Genomic DNA, 26,225 nt, shown 5'->3' on the forward strand with positions numbered 1-26,225 from the left:
AATGGTATTGGTTAAGCACTTACTAGGTGCCAAGCTTCATTCAGGTAATAATAATAATCATCGGGTAATAGCAATCAGGTAACAATAATAATAATGGTATTGGTTAAGCGCTTCCTATGTGCCAAGCTTCAATCAAGTAATATTAACCATCATCAGGTAATAACAATCAGGTAATGATGATGATGGTATTTTAAGGGCTTTCTAGGTGCCCTGCTTCAATCAGGTAATAATCATCATCAGGTCATAACAATCAGGTAATAATAATAATGGTGTTGGTTAAGCGCCTAGTGTGTGCCCAGCTTCGATCAGGTAATAATCATAATAATGGCCCTCATTAAGCACGTACTATGTGCCAAGCCCTGTTCTAAGCACTTAGTCACTTAAGAGGAGACCCTGTCCCGGACGGGGCTCGGCGTCTGAGCGGGAGGGAGAAGAAGCCCCGCATCCCCATTTGACAGATGAGAAGACTGAGCCCTGAGAAGTCGAGGGACCGTGTCTTAGGTCGCGTAGCAAGGAGGGGGGCCTCGCTGGGACGGGAACTCAGGGTCGGTGCTCTTTCCTTTAATAATAGTGATGATGTTGGTATTTGTTAAGCGCTCCCTAGGGGCCGAGCACTGTTGTAAGCCCTGGGTAGATCCAGGGTCATCAGGTGGTCCCACGTGAGGCTCACAGTCTTCATCCCCATTTTACAGATGAGGGAACTGAGGCCCAGAGAAGGGAAGAGACCTGCAGACCGTCCCACAGCTGACAAGGGGCGGAGCCGGGACGGTTGGACCGGGCTGGTTCTTTCTGAGGGAACTGGAGGAAAAGTTACTTGTTGAGAAAATTGGGACACAGAGGTGAGACTGTCAAATTTGGCCTTTCCAGCTGGGAAAATGTGATAAATGGGAATTCTTAAAGAAGGTCTTATGGACGATTCCACGGCGCTGAGGCTTCAGAGCCCTGCTGCTAAGAGAAGCGGCGCGGCTCAGTGGAAAGAGCCCCGGCCTGGGAGTCAGAGGTCGTGGGTTCGAATCCCCGCCCCGCCACCTGTCAGCCGGGGGACCGTGGGCGAGTCGCTTCGCTTCCCGATGCCTCGGTGACCTCATCCGGAAAATGGGGATGAAGACTGGGAGCCCCACGGGGGACCACCCTGGATCTCCCCCAGCGCTTAGAGCAGCGCTCGGCACATAGTAAGCGCTTAACACATACCAACATCATAATAATGAACAATAAAAATATAATGATAAATATAATGAACAATTATAGATTATTAATAGAATGAACCATTACGGATTATTAGATTTATTAATAATGAAATATAAATATATTAATAAATTATTGTTGATAATAAATCTGATATCGATGTGGGGGCGGGGGGGGCAGAGGCGGAGGGAACTGTCCTTTCAGCACTGCCCCGGCCTGGCCGATTGGGGGGCGGGGACAGGAGCCGGGCGGGGGCCAATAGGCGGGCGGGGGCGGGGCCGGGAGCCAATAGACGGTCGGGGGGCGGGGCCAAGTGCCGAGTGGGAGCCAATTGAGGAGCAGGGGCGTGGCCAAGAGCGGGCAGGGGCCAATGGAGGGCCATGGGCGTGGCTAGGCGCCGGGCGGGAGCCAGTAGGCGGCAGGGGGCGTGGCCAGGTGGAGGACGGAACCAATTGTGCAGGGGCGGGGCCAGGAGCGGGCAGTGACCAATGGAGGGGCGGGGCCAAGTGCCGGGCGGGAGCCAATTGAGGAGCAGGGGCGGGGCCAAGAGCGGGCGGGGGCCAATGGAGGGCCAGGGGGCGGGGCCAGGCGCCGGGCGGGAGCCAATAGACGGCCGGGGGCGTGGCCAGGTGGGGGACGGAGCCAATTGTGCAGGGGCGGGGCCGGGAGCGGGCAGGGGCCAGTGGAGAAATAGGGGGCGTGGTCAGGAGCGGGCCGTGACCAATGGAGGGGCGGGGGCGGGGCCGGGGGAAGGAGCCAATGGAGGGGCCGGTGGGCGGGGCCAATGGAGGATCGGGGCGCCCCCGCGCGGCGGAGGGCGGGAGGCCGCAGTGGCAGCTGCCAATGGGCGATCGCGGGATTAGAACTCGCCACCTTCCGCCTCCCGGGCCCGGCCGCTCCCCACTGGCCCACGCTACTATTAGGGCGCTCAGAGTGACGATAATAATGACGGCGATGTTGGTGTTTGCGAAGCGCTTACTAGGTGCAGAGCGCTGTTGTACGCGCTGAGGGATGCAAGGTGATCAGCTCGTCCCACGTGGGGCTCCCGGTCTCCATCCCCATTTTCCAGATGAGGTCACTGAGGCCCCGAGAGGGGAGGTGACTCTACCCCGGGTCCCCCAGCTGGCAAGTGGCGGAGCTGGGATTCGAACCCATCACCTCTGAGACTCCCAAGCCCGGGTTCTTCCCACCGAGCCCCGCTAGAAGGTCGTGGGTTCGAATCCCAGCTCCGCCACTTCTCCGCCAGAGAAGCAGCGAGGCTCGGTGGAAAGAACCCGGGCTTGGGAGTCAGAGGTCATGAGTTCGAATCCCGGCTCTGCCACTGGGCTGCTGCGTGACTGTGGGCGAGTCACTTCACTTCTCGGTGCCTCAGTCCCCTCATCTGGAAAATGGGGATTAACTGGGAGCCTCACGGGGGACCACCTGATGACCCTGGATCTCTCCCAGCGCTTAGTACAGCGCTCTGCACATAGTAAGCGCTGAACAAGGACCAACATCATTACTTGTCTGCGTGTGACCTTGGGCAAGTCACTTCCCTTCTCTGGGCCTCAGTCCCCTCATCTGTCAAATGGGGATGAAGACTGGGAGCCCCACGTGGGACCCCCTGATGACCCCGGATCTCCCCCAGCGCTTAGAACAGTGCTCGGCACGTAGTAGGCGCTTAACGAATACCAACATCGTCATTATTATTATCATCACCATCCAGACGCTCACACGCTGCGAAATGCCCTGTCGTCTCTCTTACCACTCGTTTCATTAACAGCCGTTATGATCGTCATGATTTGAGAAGCCATTGCATCTAAACGATAAGTTTCAGCTGCAGAATTAACTGGGTAATAGAATGATTTCGTTTCATGAGATGTACATCACCCTGATTCTGTTTATTTGCTGTCGTTTTAATGAGCCGTCCTTCCCCGCGACTCTATTCATCGCCGTCGTTCCCGTCCGTCCGTCTCCCCCGATGAGACCGTGAGCCCGGCCGAGGGCGGGGACCGTCTCCGTCTGTTGCCGATCTGTCCCTTCCGAGCGCTTACTACAGTGCTCTGCACCTAGTAGGCGCTCAATGAGTACTATCGAGTGAATACTTATTTTGTTAATGAGAGGTACATCCCCTTGATTCTATTTATTTGCTCTTGTTTTAATGAGCCGTTCATCCCCTCGACTCTATTCATCGCCGTCGTTCCCGTCCGTCCGTCTCCCCCGATGAGACCGTGAGCCCGGCGGAGGGCGGGGACCGTCTCCATCTGGTACCGATCTGTCCCTTCCGAGCGCTCAGTCCAGTGCTCTGCACCTAGGAAACGCTCAATAAATGCTATTGAGTGAATATTTATTGTGTCAATGAGACGCACATCCCCTTGATTCTATTTATTTGCTATTGTTTTAACGAGATGTTAATAATGTTGGTATTTGTTAAGCGCTTACTATGTGCAGAGCAGTGTTCTAAGCGCTGGGGAGATACGGGGTCATCAGGTTGTCCCACTTGAGGCTCACGATTAATCCCCATTTTACAGATGAGGTAACCGAGGCACGGAGAAGTGAAGCGACTTGCCCCCAGTCACACAGCTGACAGGTGGCAGAGGCAGGATTCGGACCCACGACCTCTGACTCCCAAGCCCGGGCTCTTTCCACTGAGCCACGCTGCTGCTCATTCTTCCCCTCGACTCTGTCGCCGTGTTCTTGTCCGCCCGTCTTCCCCCGATGAGCCCGTCAAAGGGCAGGGACCGTCTCTGTCTGTCGCCCATCTGTCCGTTCCGGGCGCCTAGTCCAGTGCCCTGCACGTAGTAGGCGCTCAGTAAATACTATTGAATTATATTCGTATCAGTTACGTGGGTGACGGATCGTACCGAAGGGTGCAGCCTCACCTCCCTCCGACCCGCATCGCCGTCCGCGACGTGGCCGGCCTCGGGCTCTGAAACAGAAGGGGACGATCGGACTTTCCGTCGGGACTTTCCAAAGCGTGCGTGCCCTTCTGTGGCCCGCTCGTATTTAATTCCCCGGCCGGCTTTTAGAGAAGATGACTTTGGAGGCTTCCTCTTCCCCCCCCCGAGTGCCGGCGATCTTTCCGGGCGGACCGGGCCAGTTCTCGCTCACGACCTGGAAGACCGACGGCGTTTCCAGACGAAGGCGAAGGAGCCGCTCAACCCGAACGCGAACCCAAGCGCGCCTGACCCCAGATGCATTTCGCCGGTTTATTTTCACCGGCGTTTCCGTCATTCAGCCGCCCGGAGTTGAATCATGGATGGCGATGCTTCAGGCCGCGTCGGTAAACGTCGAAGCCTCGTTTGTAAAAATAGATGGCGCGCGAAACCGTAGATCGCCGTCATCGCTGTCGTTTAATTTTTGCTGACAACCGGGGGCGCGGCCCAGAAGGATTGACAGGAATCACCGGGAGAGATCGCTTGCTCAGAAGGCCTCGATGGACGCAAGAAAGACGCTTCCGAATCAGCCTCGGAGATCCTCCGCCGGAGTCTTTCGAGACTTCTGAGAAATAACGGTCGGCGGTTCGGTGAGACCGGAAGTTCACCCTGCCCCGAAAATATCGTTTACGGCGACTGACTTCTCGGTGCCCCAGATTTCCCGAGCGCTCACTTACCTCCTTTTTCAACCCCGGTGTTTTTTAAAGGTGCCCCGTGACATCCCGAACATCCGAGCTGCTTTTTTTTTTTTTTAACTTTTGCTCGGCAGTTCTTCAAGAGCACTTGAGCGCTTCAGCCATCAGAGTCATTATCTATTTCACGACCCACTCCGTCTTTTTAATGGACCTGTTTCCTTGCTCCCCTATTCCTTTTTCCCTTCGCATACTAGTATTAGTTCTTCTTACTCTACTTCCCTGCGGGCCGAGGCGCGTCACAGACTGGGGGGGGGGGTGGGACACGGGGACGGGAACCCTTCCCGGGTTGCTTCGGCCGAGAGACGTTTAACTGTAAAAAAAAAAATCCCCAAACTCCCCCAGCTTCCACGCAGGCGCTCCCGACGGAATCGACGGGTCCAATTCTGGTTTTCTTTTCCCTCTTCCCTCACTGTATTTTCGGTTTCCGCTCCGTAACAGGCGATCCACGTCCCGGCACTGAACCTCCGAGCGCCGTGCGGGGCGGGGGCTGCGTCCGAACTGCTCATCCCGCGTCCACCCCAGTGCTCGGCACGTGGTTAAGCGTTGAACGGAAACCACGGTTATCGTTTAGTTGAGGGCTCGGTTACGCCGCTAGCCGTGTGGCCGGGGGCAAGTCGCTTGACCTCTCTGGGCCTCGGTTCCCTCGTCTGTCCAGCGGGGATGGAGACCGGGAGCCCCACGTGGGACCACCTCATTCCCCCGGGTCTCCCCCAGCGCTTCGAACGGTGCTCGGCGCGTCGTAAGCGCCTAACGGATACCCACGTTGTTATCGTCGGTTGGCTAAACCGCCGGCCGGAGCTCACCCAACCCGTCTCTTTGTACTTTCCAGCTATAAAATCGGGATAAATATTTTCTCTCGAAGGGCTAGCCGAAGACATTTTGGCGCCTTAAAGATCTAAATGGGCCCCTTAGCGAAAGAGGATCCGGGCAGGGGGGTGAGGGCTGTGAGATTTCGGTCCGGGCGGAAACGCGCACCTCGGTCTCCTCTTGTTGGTCCCGTGATTTCCCCCCTCTGCGGCCACCCCATCCCGTGTGGTTCAACCGACGAATCCGTCGATCGCGTTTGTGGAATATTTTTTTACGGCCTCTGCTAAGCGCTTTCGCCGTGCCAGGCACCGTTCGAAGCACTGGGGTCGATGCAAGCTAATAATAATGATGATGCCGGTATCCGTTAAGCGCTTACTATGTGCCGAGCGCCGTCCTACGCGCCGGGGTAGGCGCAGGGGAATCGGGTCGTCCCCCGTGGGGCTCACGGTCTTCGTCCCCATTTTCCAGATGAGGTCACCGAGGCCCCGAGAAGCGAGGCGACTCGCCCACGGTCACCCGGCCGACGAGCGGCGGGGCCGGGATTTGAACCCGGGACCTCGGACTCCAAAGCCCGGGCTCTTGCCACTGAGCCACGCCGCCTCGCCATGATAAGGTCGGACGCGGTCCCCGGCGGGGCTCGCGGTCCTAATCCCCGTTTTCCAGGCGAGCTGACCGAGGCACAGAGAAATCAAGTGGCTCGTCCGAGGCCACACGAGCGGCGGGGCCGGGACTGGCACCCGGGGAATTGAGGGAGGCGGTGGAGGAGGGACCAGAAAGGGGGAAATAAAACCTTTCCTGGACAAGCGAACACGTCGGCGATGAGTCGGGTGGCCCCGACTTCACCCAGTTGGACCCCGAGGGGAGAAACCTCCGGTTAAAAAGAGGGAAAAAGGCGCCTCTAGCCAAATGACGACGTCGGTATTTGTTAAGCGCCTCCTACGCGCCGAGCACTGCTGTCAGCGCTGGGGGAGACGCGGGGGTCATCGGGTCGTCCCACGGGAGGCTCCCACTTCATCCAGATGAGGTCACCGAGGCCCAGGGAGGTGAAGCGACTCGCCCGCGGTCGCACGGCGGACGAGCGGCGGAGGCGGGGGGTCGAACCCGTGACCTCTGACTCCCAAGCCCGGGCTCTTCCCGCCGCGCCGCTCCACTGCCCCGGTTTTGTTCCCCCCCCCCCCCCCCAGCGCAGACGACGAGAAGCGGCGTGGCTCCGTGGAAAGGGCACGGGATTGGGAGTCCGGAGTCACGGGTTCGAACGCCGGCCCCGCCGCTCGTCGGCTGTGGGACCGTGGGCGAGTCGCTTCGCTTCTCGGTGCCTCGGTGACCTCGTCTGGAAAACGGGGATGAAGACCGTGAGCCCCGCGCGGGACGACCCGATTCCCCCGTGTCTCCCCCGGCGCTCAGAACGGCGCTCGGCACCTAGGAAGCGCTTAACAAACGATGAGCAGGAGAGCCACGGAGTCATCATTTATTCTGCTTCCTCTTTCTCGACGTCTGATCATTTTCCCCGTAGGCGTCCGCACGCCCTCGTCCGATGCCTCGTAGGCTGAAGAAAGGTCGATCGTGCTGGGAATTCTTAACGCGGCCTCGGAACAGCAGACACGGAGACGTCGCCCAAGCGAGACGCGGCGAACCCTCCCGGGGACGGCGGGCGACCTTCGGAAAGAGCGACGGCGGGGGCGGGACCGTTCCCCGGGACGGGGCTCGGTGGCAAGAGCCCGGGCTTTGGAGTCCGAGGTCATGAGTTCGAATCCCGGCCCCTTGGCAGCTGCGGGACTGCGGGCGAGTCACTTCTCTGGGCCTCAGTTCCCTCATCTGGAAAATGGAAGACCGTGAGCCCCACGTGGGACATCCTCATCCCCCCCCCCCCCCGCCCCGGGTCTCCCCCGGCGCTTAGGACAAACGCCCGACGCTATCGTTATTATTTTTACTGCCTCCGTTTCGGCAGAGGGGAGGACCCGTCCGAAAGCTTGGCGGCGTGAAACCTCCCGGAAACTTCAGAACCCACAGACGTAAAAAGCTGGCATCGAACACGACGACGAACCCTCGGGCGACAGAGAACGCCCGGGGCGTGAGAGAGATCAGACGACAGGGACAACGCGGTCCCGATCGCTGTCGGCGTGGCGAGCGAGACCGGCAGACCGTGGAATAATACAATCATCCGTTCAATCGTCTTGATTGGGCGCTCACTAGGTGCAGAGCGCCGGACCGAGCGCGCGGAACGGACAGATCGGCGACAGATAGGGACGGGCCCCGCCCTCCGCCGGGCTCACGGTCTCCTCGGGGGAGACGGACGAGAAGAATAGCAGTAAACGGAATCGAGATAATAGTAATGTTGGTGTCTGTTAAGCGCCTACTATGCGCAGAGCACCGTTCTGAGCGCTCGCTATGCGCAGAGCGCCGGACCGAGCGCTCGGAACGGACAGATCGGCGACAGATAGGGACGGTCCCCGCCCTCCGCCGGGCTCACGGTCTCCTCGGGGGGAGACGGACGGACGGGAACGACGGCGATAAATAGAATCGAGGGGACGAACGGCTCGTTAAAAACGAGAGCAGATATAAATAGAATCGAGGCGACGCGTACATCTCATTAACAAAATAAATAAGGTAATTGCTTAACAGTGGCCATTAAAAGAGTCCGCCGAACTTCTCCGGGCCTCGGATTCCTCAGGCGTCAAAGGGGGGGATTCAGAGAAGCAGCGGGGCTCGGCGGCAAGAGCCCGGGCTGGGGAGTCCGAGGTCACGGGTTCGAATCGCGGCCCCCGCCGCCTGTCAGCTGTGGGACCGCGGGGGCGAGTCACTCAACCTCTCCGTGCCTCGGTCCCCTCCCCTGTAAAACGGGGGTGAGGCCCGGGAGCCCCACGTGGGACGACCTGCCGACCCCGTATCTCCCCCCAGCGCTGAGAACAGAACGCTCATTCCTTCAAGAGTATTTACCGAGCGCTTGCTACGTGCAGAGCACCGTACTGAGCGCTTGGAACGGACAGATCGGTAACGGAGAGCGACGGTCCCCGCCCTTTGACGGGCGCACGGTCCAAGCGCTCAACAGAAACGCCACAATTTATTCTTTTTTATCCCGGGGATGAGCGATCTGCAGGGGAGAGGGGGGAGGACTGCAGGAAACTTCTCCGTTCCCTCATCTGTAAAATGGGGATGAACCGCGAGCCTCCCGCGGGACGGCCCGATGGCCCCCGTATCCGGTCCCGGGGCTTACAACGGCGCCCGGCGCGTAGCGAGCGCTTAACGACGTTATCGTCGTCATTCCCGAGCACTCGGCGTCCCGGGCGGGATCCCAGAGAGAGAGGCGGCGACGGGCCCCCGTCGCCCGAGGTCGGGGAGCCAGTCCGCTGGACGACCGGCCCGTCGGCGCCTCGAAAGTTGGCAACGTCGCCTCCCTTTCACCCGGTCACAGCTTGACCCAGCTGGAATAATGAGGGGCAGACTCAAAAAAACACCGCGGAGGAAGGGAACACCCCATGCTCCGCTTCGGGGAAATGCTTTCGCTCTCCTTTCAGGGCATTCTTCAGATCGGGAAAGGAAAATAAATACACGACAAAGGCCCGAGTTTCCCCGGGCGCTGCCTTTTGGCAGCTACCGCCGGGGGAGGGAGATGGGGGGCGGGGGGGGGGGGAGGATTTAAATCCTGGCTGGGGAGAAGTCATCCGTTCGTCCAGTGCTATCGATCGAGCGCTCACTGCGTGCAGAGCACTGGACCGAGCGCTCGGAACGGACAGATGGGCGACAGATAGAGACGGTCCGATAGAGACGGGCCGATCGGGGGAGACGGGCGGACCAGAACGATGGCAATAAACAGAGTCGGGGGGGGGGGGGGGGAAGGACGTCTCGTTAAAACAATGGCAAATAAAGAGAATCGGGGCGATGCGCGTCTCGTGAAACAAAATAAATAGGGCGATGAAGATCTCTACAGTAGCGTTTATTCATTCAGTAGTATCTACTGAGCGCTCGCTACGCGCGGAGCACTGTACGGAGCGCTTGGGACGAACGGGTCGGCAACAGATAGAGACGGTCCCCGCCGCCTGACGGGCGCACGGTCCGATCGCCCACTCGATGACGGTCGCGGTATCTGGAGCGGCGTGGCCCTCCGTGGAAGGACCCCGGGCTCCGGAGGCCGAGGTCACGGGTCCGACTCCCGGCTCTGCCGCTCGGCAGCTGGGCGAGCGGGGGCGAGGCACCGCGCCTCTCTGGGCCTCGGCGACCTCGTCTGGAAAACGGGGATGAAGCCCGGGAGCCTCCCGTGGGATGACCCCGTATCTCCGCCAGCGCTCAGAACGTAGTGAGCGCCCGACGGATACCGACATTATTATTATTATTATTATTATTAAGCACCTATTCTGTGCCAAGTACCGGGGCAGATAAAGCACAATCAGGCGGGGTGCAGGCCCGGCAACTCCCAATCTAAGGGCGGGGGGGAAGGAACTGGGATTCAGGGGGGCCGTTTTCACCGAGGCACCCGCAGGCGAGCGGAGTGGAAAAGGGCACGGGCTTTAGAGTCGGAGGTCATGAGTTGGAATCTCAGGCCTGCCACTTGTCAGCTGTGTGACCGCGGGCAAGTCACTTGGCTTCTCTGGGCCCCAGTTATCTGTAAAACGGGGACGAAGACCGTGAGCCCCACGTGGGACAACCCGATTCCCCGTGTCTCCCCCAGCGCTCAGAACGGTGCCCTGCACATAGTGAGCGCTTAACGAATACCACCATTATCGTCATCAAGAGCCGGGGTGAGAACCGCCGGGCGACCCCGGGCGAGCCGCTTCCCTCCCCTGGGCTCCCTCATCTGTAAAACGGGGCCGCAGACCGAGAGGCCCAAGCGGGACAGGGACGCGTGCGGGGGCCTCCTTCCCTCCGGAGCCGCCGATGGTTTCCACGACCCCCTCTGTCCTAGGGGAAGAGGGAGTCGAGGAGCGAAACGGTCAACCCGCGGACGGGGTCGCCCGGCTCGGTGGAAAGAGCCGGGGGTCACGGGTCCGAACCCCCACTCCGCCACTCGGCAGCCGCGCGACCGTGGGCGAGGCGCTTCGCCCCCCCGGGCCTCGGTTCCCTCATCTGGGAGACGGGGCCGAAGACCGGGAGACCGCGGGACCCCCCGACGACCCCGTATGCGCCCCGGCGCTCCGCACGTAGCGAGCGCTCAAATCCCGACCCCGTCGCCATCCAGCGCCCGACGGACGCCACGATCGTGGACCTCGGTCCCCGGATTCCCAGTCCCCTCTCCTCCGCACCGAAGGCACGCGGCGGATCCATCGGCCGACCGAACGACCGACCGACCGACCGACCGACCGACCGCCGTTTCGGGGCGCCGTGCCGCCGGGGAGGGTGAGCGACCGCCCAGGCACGACCCGCCAAGAGATCGCGGGCCGAAGAGACACGACGCCGGCACGCCCTCGTCCGCCGACTTTCAATCGGGAGGCCCAAAGGAAAGGCCAACGGAAGGTGGCCGTCCCCGCCGAAGCCGGGCCGAGGGGGCGACGAGGGCCGAGGGGGGGGGGCGGGCTCCTCGGTGCCCCCTCCCGCCGCCCCCTCTCGGGGGCCAGCGGAGGCATCTGCCAACGGAGGGTCCGGCTCTCCTCTCTCCACCGTTAACGATCCGCCGCGAGAGAGGAGCGGGGCCCAGAGAGGAGGACGGGAGAGGAAGGCACGGGCAGGGAGAGGGGGAAGGGGCAAAAAGAGGACGGAGGAGAGAGGGGAGGAAGGCGGAGAGGCAGGAAGGAAGAAAGGGGAGAAGGGCTGATCGGGTGGGACACGATCCCTCAGAACGATGACGATCATAATCGCGCCATCGTCGTCGTCGTCGTCGTAGCGTATCGGAGAGGGGGAGAGGGGGAGAGGGGGAGAGGAGCGAGAGACAGAGGAAAAGGGGGAGAGGAGGGGAGAGAAGGAAGAGAGAGGGGAAAGGGGGAAGAAAGGGAGAGGGGGAGAGAAGGGAGAGGAAGAGTCTGAGGAAAAGGGGAAGAAGGAGAAAGGGGGAGAGCACCGGGAGGGAGAGAAGGAAGAGAGAGGGGAAGAGGGGAAGAAGGAGAGGGGGAGAGAAGGGAGAGAGGGAGACAGAGAAAGAAGGGGGGGGGGGGAAAGAGGGGAGGGGAGAAGGAAGAGAAAGGGAGTCGGAGGAAAAGGGGGAGAAGGAGAAAGGGGGAGAGGGGCAGGGGGGAGAGGAGAGGGGAAGGGGGAGAGAAGGGAGACAGGGAAAGAGGAGGGAGGGAGGGAGGGAAGGGGGGGGAGAGAAGGAAGAGAAAGAGAGTCGTGGGGAAAAGGGGAAGAAGGAGAGGGGGAGACTGAGAAGGAGGAGCGAGGGAGGGAAGGGGGGGGGAGAAGGAAGAGAAACAGAGGCAGAGGGAAAGGGGAAAGAGGAGCAGGAGGGGGAAAAGAGGGGAGGGGAGAGGAGGAAGGGGGGGGAAGGGGAAGAGGGAGAGGGGGAGGGAAGGGAGAGAGGGAGGGAAAGGGGGGGAGAGAGAGTCAGAGGGACAGGCGAAGAAGGAGAAAGGGGGAGAGGAGCAGGAGGGAGAGAAGAGGGGAGGGGAGAGAGGGAAAAGGGGGAGAGAGGAAAAGGGGGAGACAGGGAGGGAAGGGGGGGAGAGAGAGTCAGAGGGACAGGCGAAGAAGGAGAAAGGGGGAGAGGAGCAGGAGGGAGAGAAGAGGGGAGGGGAGAGAGGGAAAAGGGGGAGAGAGGGAAAAGGGGGAGAGAGGAAAAGGGGGAGACAGGGAGAGAGGAGACAGGGAGGGAAAGGGGGGGAGAGAGAGTCAGAGGGACAGGGGAAGAAGGAGAAGGGGGGGGACAGGAGCAGGAGGGAGAGAAGAGGGGAGGGGAGAGAGGGAAAAGGGGGAGACGGGGGGAGAGGAGGAAAGAGGGAGAGAGGAAGAGGGGCGGGAAGGCGGACAGAGAAGGGAGGGAGGAAGAGGAAGAGAGAGGGGAGAGGAGAGAGGGAGCCAGAGAGGGCGAGGAGGAGGGAGGGCGAACCAGCCAGCCAGCCAGCCAGCCGCCGGGAACGCCCCGCCCGCCTCCTCCCGCCCCCTCCCGCCCCCCCGGGAGCCCCTCCGGGAACCGCTGCGCTCCGGGACCCCCGCCCGCCTCCCTCCCTCCCTCCCCGTCGCTCACGGCCCATGGCAGGGGCGGCTCGTCCGGGGCCCGGGGCCGCCGTGGGGGCCGGGATGGGCCCGGGGGGCCTCCTGCTCGGCCTCTCGCACAAAGTCTTCACCTGGTGAGTGACACGCGCGCGCACGCACCCCACACCCCCCGGTGCTCTCCCCCACGTGCTCCCGCACGTGCTCCTCCGGTGCTCCCCGCCGGGCTCCCCCTACGCCCCCCTCCGTGCTCCCCCTACGCTCCCCCCGGTGCTCCCCTCCGTGCTCCCCCTACGCCCCCTCCGTGCTCCCCCTACGCTCCCCTCCGTGCTCCCCCTCCGTTCCCCTCCGTGCTCCTCCTGTGCTCCCCCCAGTGCTCCCCTCCGTGCTCCCTCTACGTTCCCCTCCGTGCTCCCCTCCGTGCTCCCCCTATGCTCCCCCCCGTGCTCCCCTCCGTGCTCCCCCTACGCCCCCTCCGTGCTCCCCCTACGCTCCCCTCCGTGCTCCCCCTACGTTCCCCTCCGTGCTCCTCCTATGCTCCCCCCAGTGCTCCCCTCCGTGCTCCCCCTACGCCCCCCTCCGTGCTCCCCCTACGTCCCCCTCCGTGCTCCCCCTACGTTCCCCTCCGTGCTCCCCCTATGCCCCCTCCGTGCTCCCCCCAGTGCTCCCCTCCTTGCCCCCAAGTTCCCCTCCGTGCTCCCCCTACGTTCCCCTCCGTGCTCCCCCTACGCTCCCCTCCGTGCTCCCCCTATGCTCCCCTCCGTGCTCCTCCTGTGCTCCCCCCAATGTTCCCCTCCGTGCTCCCCCTATGCTCCCCTCCGTGCTCCTCCTGTGCTCCCCCCAATGTTCCCCTCCGTGCTCCCCCGGTGCTCTCTCGATGCTCCCCCTGTGCTCCGCTTTGCTCCCCCCCCCCCCGGTGCCCCGCTGGTGCTCCCCCATTTGCGCTCCCCCTGGTGCTCCCCCATTTGCGCTCCCCCTGGTGCTCCCCCCCGGGCTCGGGAGTCCGAGGTCACGGGTCCGAATCCCGGCTCCGCCGCTTGGCGGCTGGGTGACCGTGGGCGAGTCGCTTCTCCTCTCCGGGCCTCGGCGACCTCATCCGTCAAATGGGGATTGACCGCGAGCCTCACGTGGGACCACCCCGATGCCCCCCCGTCTCTTAGAAGGGTGCTCGGCACCTAGTGAGCGCTTCACAGATACCGATATTATCATCGTTATCCTCCAGCCCGGGCTCTCGCCGCTAAGCCGCCGTGCCGGGGTGCGGGCCCGGGAGGCAGAAGGTCGTGGGTTCCCATCCCGGCGCCGCCGTGCGACCCTGGGCGAGTCGCTTCGCTTCCCTGGGCCTCGGAGACCTCATCTGGAAAACGGGGGTGAAGCCTGGGAGCCTCTCGTGGGACCGCCCGGTGACCCCCCCCCCCCCACCCCGTCTCTCCCCCGGCGCTCAGGACGGCGCTCCGCGCGGAGTCGGCGCTCAACAGACGGCCGCCGCGTCATTGCTCTTCTTCGCCCGCGGTCAAGGCTCATCGATCGAGGGACCGATTAAGGAGGATTGGCTTCTCGGGTCGAATCCCGACCCGGATCCCGGAGCGGCGCGTGGCGTCCGGGGGGCCCTGGGCTTCCGAGGGCCGGCCGGTCGCGGAGCCGGGCCGATGAGCGCGGTGTTGCCTAAGCGCTTCGGAGGTGGCCGGGGCGGCTCCGAGCGACTCGGGTCGGACGCGGACCCGTTCTACGGATGAGGTGACTGAGGCCCGGAGGGGTTATGCCACTTACCCGAGGTCACGCGGCAGAGGAGCGGCAGCGCCGGGATTAGAACCCGTGACCTCCGGACTCCCGAGGCCCGGGCTCTCCCCCGCCGGGCCGTGCGGCTCTCCCGGGCACGCGGGGAGACGAGGGACGTGGGGTCCGAGGTCGTGGGTTCGAATCCCGGCTCCGCCCCCGGACGTGGGCGAGTCGCTTCGCGTCTCCGGGCCTCAGTTCCCTCATCTGGAGAACGGGGACGGAGACTGGGAGCCCCCCCCGGGGGACGACGCGATCGCCCGGTGTCTCCCCCGGCGTTCAGAACGGCGCTCCGCGCGTAGTAAGCCCTTCACGGATACCGACGGCATCGTCATCGCCGGAGAGAACGTGGGTCTGGGAATCCCGGGACCCGGGTTCTAATCCCGGGTCTTCCGCTTGCCTGTTGCGCGCCCCGGGACGGGCCGATTAATCGCCGGGGCCGGGGGGGGTCTCTGAGAATGACGATGTCGGGATCCGTTGAGCGCTCGCTCGCTATGTGCCGAGCACCGTTCTGGGCGCTGGGGGAGACGCGGGGTCCGATGGGGTCGTCCCACGGGGGGCTCGCGGTCGATCCCCGTTTTCCAGATGAGGGAACTGAGGCCCGCTGAGGCGACTCGCCCACGGTCAGGCAGCTGACGGGCGGCGGAGTCGGGATTCGAGCCCGTGACCTCGGACCCCCCCGAGCCCGGGCGCTTCCCACTGAGCCCCGCTGCTTCCCGTCCCGTGAGTGCTCACCGTGTGAAGGGGGCTGTGCTGAGCGCTCGGGAGAGTGCGGTGCGGCGGGGTTGCCGGACACGTTCCTGGTCCGCAGGGAGCTTGGGGTCTAGGGGGACGTCCCTTAAACCTCTCCGTGCCTCGGTTTCCCCATCTGTAAAATGCGGGATTAGACGACGACGACGTCGGCGTTTTGGTAAGCGCTTACTCTGTGCGGAGCACCGTTCTAAGCGCCGGGGGATGCAAGGCGATGGGGTTGTCCCACGTGGGGCTCACGGTTTGTTGTTTTTTTTTTTTTTTTGAATCCCCCTTTTCCAGAGGAGGTCACTGAGGCCCAGAGAAGAGAAGTGGCTTGCCCGAGGTCACACGGCCGAGTGGCGGCGGAGCCGGCATTCGAACCCACGACCTCCGACTCCCAAGCCCGGTCTCTTTCCGCTGAGCCGCGCCGCTTCTCTACCCCCGTGCCGAAGCGGCACGGGATAGTGAATAGAGCGCGGGCCCGGAGGTCAGCGGGTCGTGGGTTCTAATCCCGCCCCTCCCGCTTGTCTGCTGTGTGACCTGGGGCCAGTCACTTCGCTTCTCTGGGCCTCTGTTACCTCGTCTGCAAAATGGGGATCGAGACAGTGAGGCCCCACGTGGGGGGGGGGGGGGGGGCCGGGGACCGTGTCCGACCCCGACACGCTTGTATCCGCCCCAGCGCTTGGTTGTAGAGAAGCGGCGGAAGGAGCCCGGGCTCGGGAGTCCGAGGGCGTGAGTTCGACTCCCGGCTCCGCCCCTTGTCAGCTGTGGGACTGCGGGCGAGTCGCTTCGCTTCTCTGGGCCTCGGTTCCCTCATCTGGAAAAGGGGGATCGACTGGGAGCCTCACGCGGGACGGCCCGATGACCCTGCATCTCCCCCAGCGCTTAGAGCGGCGCTCGGCACGTAGTAAGCGCTTAACGGATACCGCCGTTATTAACGTTATCATCGCAGTGCCGGGCACACGGGAAGCATTTAACAGGGAGCGTGATTATCGTCATAAGGGATCGTGTCCAACCTGATTACCTTCTTTCTACCCCGGCGCTCAGTACAACGCTTGGCACCTAGTAAACGCTGAATAGAAGCCGTGATTATTATACACGCTTTCGGAGCGTTGGGAAGGATCCCCGCTGCCTCCCCCTCGGTGTTTCCGCGCTCCCTCTATTCCTCCGTGAATCGAAAAAGGCTGGTGGGGGAAAGAACTTTCCCGGCTTCGTTGGTGGGATGCGACGCGCTCTTTGGGCGAAATCCGCCCCGCTTCAGGTCCGTCTGCTCGCCCTCCGGGCCTAACGCGGGAGGAGAAGGAAAAAGCGGGAGACGAGCCGACTGCTCTCCAGCCGTCTGATTTTCACGAGACCCGTCCGGTCCTTTCTACGAGCAGAGCGCTGTGATCAAGGGTTTGGGGAATCGGTCGACGAGTGGTATTATCGAGCGCTTCACTGGGCGCGGAACTCCGGACCGCGTGAACTGTGCCCTTTTGGGGAAGGAGCTTACGATTGGGTCGGGGAGGCTGACGTTAAAATAAATAACGGAGCGGGGAAGGGGCAGAGTTTTAGGATGGGGGTTGGCTGTCAAAGCGCACAGAGGTTTGGAAGGGAGGGAGAAGAGGTTAGTCAGGGAAGGCTTCCTGGAGGAGAGAGGATTTCTTTTTCTCTTTTAGGAGTGCTTCGAAGACGGGGAGAGTAAGCGGTGGTGATGGTATTCATTGAGCGCTTACTATGCGCGGAGCACGGTACCAAGCTCGTGGAATGGACAGTTTGGCAACAGATAGAGACCAGCCCCGCCAAAGGCCGGGCTCACGGTCTGTCTAGGGGAGACATTCATTCATTCATTCATTCAGTAGTATTTACTGAGCGCTTTCTATGTGCAGAGCACTGGACTGAGCGTTTGGAATGCACGGATCGGTAACAGATAGAGACGGTCCCTTGCTCTCCGATGGGCTTACGGTCTAATCGGGAGACGGACGGAAAAGCGAAACGGAACGAAACGGAAACAGGACGTCATCATCAAGATAAATAGAGAATCAAGGAGATAGACACCTCATTCACGAAATAAATAGGGTAATAAATAATATAGGTCGATGAGCGCCGTGCTGAGGGGAAGGGGGAAGAGCGGGGCGGGGCGGGGGGAGGGGAGCAGGTGGGAAGGGGGGGCTCAGTCTGGGAAGGCCTCCTGGAGGAGGTGAGCTCTCAGGAGGGCTTGGAAGAGGGTTTGGCGGAGGTGAGGGAGGCGTTTCGGGACGGCGGGAGGACGTGGGCCAGGGGTCGGCGGCGGGACAGGCGAGAGCGGCAGAGAAGCGGAGCGCGCAGGGTGGGCAGTAGAAAGCGAGGAGCGGAGGTGAGGTAGGAGGGGGCAAGGGGATGGAGAGCTTTGAAGCCGAGAGTTGCTCTGTTGTTTTACTGCTTGCCTTCTCTTTAGTTATTTATTATGGTATTTGTTCAGGGCTTATTAGGAGCAGGCACCGCACGAAGCGCCGGGGTGGATACAGGCGAACCAGGTCGGACACAGTCCATTTGACCAACGAGGGACCCGCGGGCCAGAGGAGTTAAATGACTCCCCCCCGGTCATACAGCAGACGGGTAGCGGAGCGGGGATTAGAACCCAGCTCCTTCTGACTCCCCGGCCCGTACTCGCTCCGCTAGGCCAAGCTGTTTCTCGTGGCCTCTATAATAGCATTTTAGAAAAATCTCCAAGTTGGAGGAGAGTGGAATAGAGTTCACTCTAAAGACGAGACTAGGGGACTGAGTTCATTCGGTGCTCAATAAAGTTAATAGACTTTACCGAGCACCGAATGATCTCTGTCACCTGGAGTATTGCTGATTAAGATCGTCATAGTGGTTTTATAAGAGGTACTTTGTACTTATCGAGTGCTCTTTTCTAAAAAGCAGAAAGCTAAAGGGCACAGATAGTTCATGAGAGAGGTGTTGGAACTTCTTTCTGTCGGTCAATTGCATTCATTGAGCGCTTACACTGTGTGCAGAGCACCGTGCTAAGCAGTTGGGAGAATACAGCAGTAAACCCACACATTCCCCGTCCACAAAGAGCTTACAGTCCAGAGGGGGAGACAGGTGTGAATAGAAATAAGTAAATTACAGCTGCGTACGTAAGTGCCGTGGGGCTGGAAAGGGGGCGATGAATAAAGGGAGCCAGTCGAGGCGATGCAGAAGGGAGCGGGAGAAGAGGAAAGGAGGGCTCAGTCAGGGAAGGCCTCTTGGAGGAGATGGGCCTTCGATAAGGCTCCGATGAGGGGGAGAGTCACCGTCGGATATGAGGAGGGAGAGCGTTCCGGGGCAGAGGCCAGACGTGGGTGAGAGATCGTCCGCGAGATAGACGAGATCGAGGTCCGGCGAGAAGGTTGGCATTAGACGAGCGACAGGGGTTGTAGGGGAGCAGCGAGGTGAGGTAGGAGGCAACGTGATTGCTTTAAAAAGCCAGTGGTGAGGAGTTTCTCTTCGATGTGGAGGTGGGTTGGGCGACCCCAGGAGTTTCTTGAGGAGCGGGGAAATGCGACCTGAACGTTTCGGTAGGAAAATGATCCGGGCAGCAGAGTCAAGTGTGGACTGGAGTTGGGGGAGACAGGAGGCTGGGAGGTCAGTGAGGAGGCTGATACGGTAATCGCACCTGGATAGGAGAAGTGATCTTGACGTTATTAATAGTGATAATAATGAGGATGATGGTATTTAAGTGTAAGCACTTAAAATACGAGGCGATCAGGTCGTCCCACGTGAAGCTCCCAGTCTTCATCCCCGTTTTACAAATGAGGGAACCGAGGCACAGAGAAGTTAAATGGCTGGCCCAAGGTCACCCAGCAGACAGGTGGCGGAGCAGGGATTAGAACCCACATCTTCTGACTCCACTGAGCCTCGCCGCTTCTCCTTATTATTGTTTTTATTGACTTACAGGTAAGGATGTCGAGGCCCAGAGAGACTGGGTGATGACTCCACCGACATATAGCAATTAGTGGAGATCTAGGGATCAGGGCAGGAGTCTCCGGGCCTGTTTTTCTGGGAACAAGACTGTGCAACATTCCCGGAGGGGGCATCGCCCTTCACATTCAAAGAAGACGCCGCCCTTGGCGAGATCTCACGCATAGGGGTCCGTCTGGGAAGATCCAGTATCTTACAGGCACGTCCAGACCCACGCCCACCGCACGCAATCTCTCCCTCTTTCTTTCTCTTTGGAAGTCTCTATCCAGCTGTGATGCCAAAAAGGAGAGGGTTTGCTCTTCGTACACTTTACTCTCCGTCTTTCTGGTTTGGCTGGATAGCGTTGCCACGCAATGGGTCCACGGGAGAGCGGTGCAAATCTGCGGGATCGGAGGAGGCTGAGGAAGAGACCTGTGGCGTGTTTGTGAATCCATGTTAACTGTTTCTATTAACAGCCAAGTCTATCAGGGGAGATGGGGAGTATAAATGAATTATGCCGGGGGAAAAAAACACGCCGCATTTTATCCGTTAGCTGTTGGGTGGTGATATATCAGGCCTCTCCCCCCCGCCCCCACCGGAGATCATATCGGGTAGCCAACTATTTGAAGTTTGAAGATGAAAATCTGCTCTTCTTTGGAAGTATCCTTGAAAAATAGCCATAAGACAGATAGCAGAAGGGAGGAGGAGGAAAAAGAAAGAATGTGGTTAATCCACCTGCTGCGTAGTTAAGAGTCGGCCCATTACAACTCCCAGCAATTCATTTTAATGGGAAGCGGCAGCCGGCAGAATGACGTGTGACGTGAAAGCGTAGGCCTGCCTTATGTTGAAAGGGTGGAGATTATTGTGTGATTCGGTGGGGGCTAGTCTCCTCATTTCACTCAAATGCGAAAAAATCCCTCACCGCTAGACCTCTGGATAAGTACTTATTTACGTAGTCGACTCGTTGGGAGAAGGAAACGCGTCTGTTTGTCGTGGTCTACTCTCTCAAGCGCTTAGTCCAGTGCTCTGCACAGGGTAAGCGCTCAGTAAATAGAATTGAATGAAGTAATCAACCGCAGAATTAATTTTCCTCAAGTGGGTATCTCTTTCTGAAAGATGGGGTAATGAAAAATTTGCGTGGAGAGGTGGGGAAAGAAAGCAGCAGAGATATTTAGGAGTATGTGTCACGGGGTTCAAGTTTAGTCTTTCCCTTGAGCTTCAGGCAGCTTCGAGGAGGTCTCGGAAACTGAGTTTTTGATTGGATGAACCCCAGAACCCCAGATTCAGACCTACAAAGAGTGTTCAAGGACCATTAATGATAACAGTGATGGTATTTAAGTGCTTACTGTGTGTCAAGCACTGTTCTAAGCCCTGGGGTAGATCCAGGGTAATCGGGTTGTCCCACGTGGGGCTCACAGCTTTAATCCCCATTTTACAGATGAGGAAGCCGAGGCACAGAGAAGTGAAGTGGTTTACCTAAAGTCACACAACGTACAAGTGGTGGAGCCGGGATTAGAACTCACGACCTCTGACTCCCAAGCCCGTGCTCTTTCCACTAAGCCACGCTGCTTCACTAGGCCCGCAAAGGTTGTATTCGGCCTGCAGAACTGCCTTGGCTTAGTTAAGAATTACCATAAATAATAATTAATAGTTGTGGCACCTGTTGATCACTTCCTATGTGTCAGGCACCGTATTAACCGCCTGGGTAGATAAAAGATAATCAGGTTCGACAGAGTCCGGCATGCAGCTCTCAGTCTTAATCCCCATTTTACAGATGAGGGAACTGAGGCACAGACAAGTGAAGCGACTTGCCCGAGGTCACACGGCGGGCAGGTGGCGGAGTCGGGGTTAGATTCCAGGTCCTCGGACTCCTAGGTGCGTGCCCTGTCCACCAGGCCACAGTTCTTCTCTGTTCATCCTGATTTGCCCTGTTTGGGGCTACCTGAACCCTGTTCGCATCCGTAAGTCCTTGGTATTTTCTTCAATTCATTAAACCCTCAATCAATTAGTAGGGTTTATCAAGCACTTGCTCTGGCCAGAGCACACTGTTTTACACATCTGGGAAAGTACGAGAGAATTAATAGATAGGATCCCTGCCTTCGGGTAGTTTACAGTGTAGCTGAGGAGAGCAAAAGCTTCTACTATCAATACCATCATTATCATCATCATCATCATCATCAACAGTAGTCATTTCCACATCAGTAATGGGCATGTCCGGTAGACTGCAGCTCGGTAATGTATGGATGACAGCGAGGCTCATTAGGCCCCTCAAAAAAGTCAAAAATTGGAAGTGAATATTCACTGCCCATCATTATCATCATCATCATCATCATCATCTGTAGTTATTTCTACATCAGTAATGGGCGTCTCCGGTAGAATGCAGCTTGTTAATTTATGGATGACAGCAAGGCTCATTAGGCCCCTCAAAAAATTCAAAAATTGGAAGTGGGTATTCACTGGATAAATTAGGTTGGGAAGCAAGGTGGCTTGGCGGAAAGAGCATGGGCCTCAGAGTCAGAGCCCTTGGGTTCTAATCCTAGCTCTGTCACTCGCCTGGGCGAGGCACTTAACTTCTCTGTACCTCAGTTGCCTCGATTTTAAAATGGGGATCGAAAACCCGTTCTCCCTCCTACTCAGACGGTGAGCCCCGTGTGGGACGGGGACGGTGGCCTACCCGATTTACTTGTATCTAGTGCTTAGGCGGTGCTTGGCAGTTAACAGATATCATGTAAAAAAAAACAAAATTAGGTTCCAAATGTAGAAAACTCATGATGACGGACAGCCTAGAGGGAGGGTCCAGTGAGGGGCGGAAGGGAAGGGGTTATTTGTACGCAAAGTGTGGGGTAAGGCGGGCAGTCACTATTTCTGTTACTCCGACTTTCCGGTTCCAATAATCCATTTAGTTATCTCAACAGGATATTAGATTCCACCGTGGCTTATTCCCCAGGAGGTAACGAGGGTCAAAATGTGCCGTTATGAATTGAGACATTCTAAAGGAAGATACGATAGCCGGAACTCCAGGCTACCATTTTCCTCTCTATTCTGTAAGCTTGTTTTGGGCAGGGAATGTTTCTACCACCTCGGCTCATTCATTCAATCATATTTATTGAGCGCTTTCCGTGTGCAGAGCCCTGTCCTAAGAGTCTGGGAGAGTACAAGACAGGAAAAGACACATTCCCTGCCCACACCGAGCTTACAGTCAACTCCCAAGTGTTACAGTGCTCTGCACATAGTCAGCGCTCAGTAAATACCGATGACTGACCGAAACACCACCCAGGAGCCGGTCGAGAGTTCTGTCTGGGTACCGGTCCCAGTGACCGTGGCTGAATCAGATGGCGAACGAGACGACATCCAAATTGGGATTTAAGTAGGAGCACAAAGGGGAAACGGTTCACAACAGAAACTGTCAACTTTTGCAAGGTAATAGTTACCGCCAGGGAGGTTTAAGCCGAATGTCGGGGCCAAGCCGAGGATTTGAATAACAAAAGGCAATGTATGACAATGCTGAATACAGTATTCAGCCAGATTATCTTGCATCTCCCGCAGCGCTTAGCATAGTGCCCGGCACAGAGTGAGCACTTAAGCACCACAAAAACCAAAAATATCAAGTGCCTTGTGCTAGGTTTGGGGAAGAGGCTGGGAAATGGGGTTTAGTCTAAGATAACCTCCAAATTAAGGCAAGTAATTTATTTCTCACTTTTAATCTCAGCTCTATCTCAGGAGAAAAATTAATATGTGATGATTTCTTCTGGTGGATCTCGGCGAAGCAGATGGAGCACATTTAAGAGGAAGTCCCAACTGTCTGATTTCCTTTCCTTCTGCCCTCAGAAGTTCTCAGCTCTGACCCCCAACCCGGAATGTTCCAGGAGGGTGGTGGGGGCGGAGAGAGAGCTGTCTTTTCGCCAAACCTCCTTGCTGAATATCAGTTGGCCAACTATGCTTTAAAAGAAGTTGTGGAGCGTTGGCATCTGCTTTGAATCGGGCCCTGGTTTTCAAAAGCATGAGGGCCGTGGGAAACATCCAAGCTGCAACTGGGGTTCGTTTGAGTGGAAAGGAGAACGGCGGTGGAAGGAAACTCTTAATGATAAGCAATTGATTCTGCAGGAAACCAAGTCATTGCCTTGTTTTAAAAATTTACAGTATTTACTCCGTTTTTGACTGGTGCACTTTGCAGGCCGTAGCAACAGAGGAGCTCCGGGGTTATTTTACCATCGCTTTTTTCCATTTCCATAGCCACTGTTTATAGAAGTAAATCAAAAATAGGAGGAAGAAGAGATTGTGTTCACGGAGCTGAAGCTTTTCTGTTCCTGGCTTAACGCATCTCTTTTCCTGGCTAAATCAATCAGTCAGTCAGTGATATAAACCCCACACTGGTTTATGTCCAATCAATCAATTGTATTTATTGAGCGCTTACTATGTGCGGAGCACTGTACTAAGCGCTTGGGAGAGTACGCTACACGTCCAGGGATGCAGTGGAATAGACAGTGAAGCAGCAGGAGATTTAAGCTCATTGTGGACAGGGAACATGCCTACCAACTCCATGGTATAGTACGGTGAAGCGGTATGACTTAGTGGGTAGGGCACAGGCCTGGGAGTCAGAAGGAGCTGGGTTCTAATCCTGGACACAGATTTTTCGTATTTGCACAGCCAGTCTACGATCTTTCCTCCTCACATGGCACATCTGTGCGTTCCCTGACTCATCTCATCTGCCACAGCTTCAGATCCCTTTAATAGCCCATCCGCCTCCATCTTGTAATTGTCATTTATCAAAGCTTGTGGTCTCTGATTCCTAACACCTTCCTTGTCTTCTCTCATGCGGCAGGGTGGAGAGCGTTGATTTCACTGATTCCAATCAATCAGTAGGATTTATTGAGCGCTTACTGTGTGCAGAGCACTGTACTAAGCATTCAGGAGAGTAAAATGCAACAGAGTCGGTACCCCCCTTCCCTGCCCACGAGAGGATTGCATTCTAGAAGGGAGAGACGGATGTTAAAATAAAGGATGGATCTGTACATAACTGCTGGGGGGCCCGGGGTGGGGTGAATTTCCAGGGCTTAAAGGCTCCAGATCCCGATGCGTAGGTATTTGTTAAGCCCTTACTATGTGTCAAGCCCTGTACTAAGCGCTGGGGCAGAAACAAGATTATTAGGTTAGACACAGTCCCTGTCCCACATGGGGCTTACAGTTTAAGAGGGAGACCAGGTGTTGAATCCCCATTTTACAGATGAGAAAACAGGCACAGAGAAGTGACTTGCTCAAGGTCATAAGGCAAGCAGGTGGCAGAGCCGGGATTAGAATCCAGGTCCCTTGACCCCCACGCCCATATTCTTTCCACTAGACCGCAGTTGACTTCCCACCACCTCTCGCGGTGACTCTCCTGTCCCATGTAAACCATTTCTTTTTAAATAAAAATCAGTGATTATGCCCAAGACTTTTATCCTGTCATTTTCCCTACTCTCCCAAGCGCTCAGTACAGTGCTCTGCACACAGTAAGCGCTCCATAAATATGACGAGCAGGCCTGCATGTTTGGCAGGTGAAATGCATTTTAAAGATTCTCCAAATAATCCAAAGGCCATCAAAACCTATTTGAGCGCCGCATTTCCTGACACTGGGCTAGAACATGCAACCTAAGAGCACAGATTTATTGTGGCATTAAGCAAACCATGAGTGTGTGCTCGGCATTCCAGAGGCACATTTAAAAACTGAATTGTAATCTTATTTTCCGATCGATGCAAAGAACAGCTTAATTTTTTGGCTCTTTTGAAGCGAGAGCGTGGAAGCAATCCAGAGCAGAGAGCTAGAGCAAAGAAATATTTTTTCCCGGGCCTGGGAGTCAGAAGGATGTGGGTTCAAATTCCGGCTCTGCCACTTGTCCGTTATGTGACCGTGGACGAGCCACTCTACGTCTCTGTGTCTCAGTGACCTGATCTGTAAAATGGGGTTTGAGACCGCGAGCCCCATGTGGGGCAGGGACTGTGTCCAACCTGATTATCCTGTATCTACCCTGGGGCTTAGAACGGTGCTTGATACATAGTAAGTGCTTAACAAATACCATCATCGTTAGGTACAGAGGATGGTAAGGAAGAATGTAGAAAAGGATTTCACCGAAGCCCAAAGCAAAAAAAGCAACAACAGCCAAATAACAGAACAGGATCAAGGGGAAAAAGCAAAGGAAAGTGGAGAAAAAATCTATCGGGATGAAAGGATGGGATTTCTTTTTGGGATTTTGAGGAAATGGCTTTAAATCGAGCAAAAACTCTCAGGATCTTAACAGAAAGAGCACTTCCTTCCTTTCCCAGTTACACGGCTTCTCATTAGCGACGGTTCCGATGGCCCCGCCACTTGTCTGCCGGGTGACCTTGGGCAACTCGACAACTTCTCCAGGCCTCAGTTACCTCATCTGTAAAGTGGGGGGGGATCGAGACTGTGAGCCCCGTGTGCAACAGTGACTTTGTCCAACCTGATTAGCTTGTATCTACCCCAGCATTTAGTACAATGCCTGGCCCGTAGTAAGCATTCAACAACTACCAAATGATAATAATAATAATAATGATAAAAAGGATCTGGAAAAAGAGCCCAGAAGGGGCATCCGATATCTTTTTCAATTTTGAATTTTGCCTTCAAAGTCGTGGAAGGAGTGATATAAATACTTTACATAAACAGAAAAATAATCAGATATGATTCTTATTAATGCCTTGGCATTCTTCATGCCCAGAGTCATTCTCTTGTCCTCTTGTTCTCTTGGTGTTTTCCTAGTAGACTTAACTCAAAGTTCATGTTTTGGATCATATCCTGCAATTGATATGACTTCAATGGAAATTCCATTTAAGAAACTATGAGAGGATATATCCCATGGACAGCCTGAGGTTCTGGGGAGAGTACAATATATCAAAGCTAATAGACACATTCCCTGCCCCAAATGAGCTTGCGGTGTAGAGAAACTTCTCTTCCGAGTTCTCTGTTGTCCCAGTCATTGGAATTAGTTTGGCTCCAGCCAATGACATGAGGTGAGCTGGTCCCTCTCAGAGTGATTAACAGAACAATTTAATTGGGAGTGGAATATGTAATCTGTTTTTTTCCACTCACTAAATGTTCGAGATGGGACTTTGCTTAACTCTACTAATTTACAATGCAAAACAT

General features: G+C 57.3%; 1 protein-coding gene across 2 annotated transcripts in view; it reads left to right on the plus strand.

Annotated features, from left to right (window-relative positions):
• The first annotated feature begins 12,708 nt into the window (after window positions 1-12,708).
• The window catches only part of SLC35F2 (solute carrier family 35 member F2), a 32,758-nt gene continuing 19,241 nt past the window's right edge, over window positions 12,709-26,225 (plus strand). The window contains exon 1 of one of the 2 annotated variants that reach the window (XM_029048389.2): window positions 12,709-12,813. In XM_029048389.2, coding sequence (XP_028904222.1) covers window positions 12,716-12,813 — 98 coding nt within the window. In that variant the 5' untranslated portion in view covers window positions 12,709-12,715. Of the gene's footprint in view, window positions 12,814-17,069; window positions 17,240-26,225 lie in introns of those variants that run through there. The other variant, XM_029048391.2, reaches the window with a different exon arrangement.

The sequence above is a fragment of the Ornithorhynchus anatinus genome, chromosome 20 (assembly GCF_004115215.2).
Source record: "Ornithorhynchus anatinus isolate Pmale09 chromosome 20, mOrnAna1.pri.v4, whole genome shotgun sequence".
NCBI lineage: Eukaryota > Metazoa > Chordata > Mammalia > Monotremata > Ornithorhynchidae > Ornithorhynchus > Ornithorhynchus anatinus.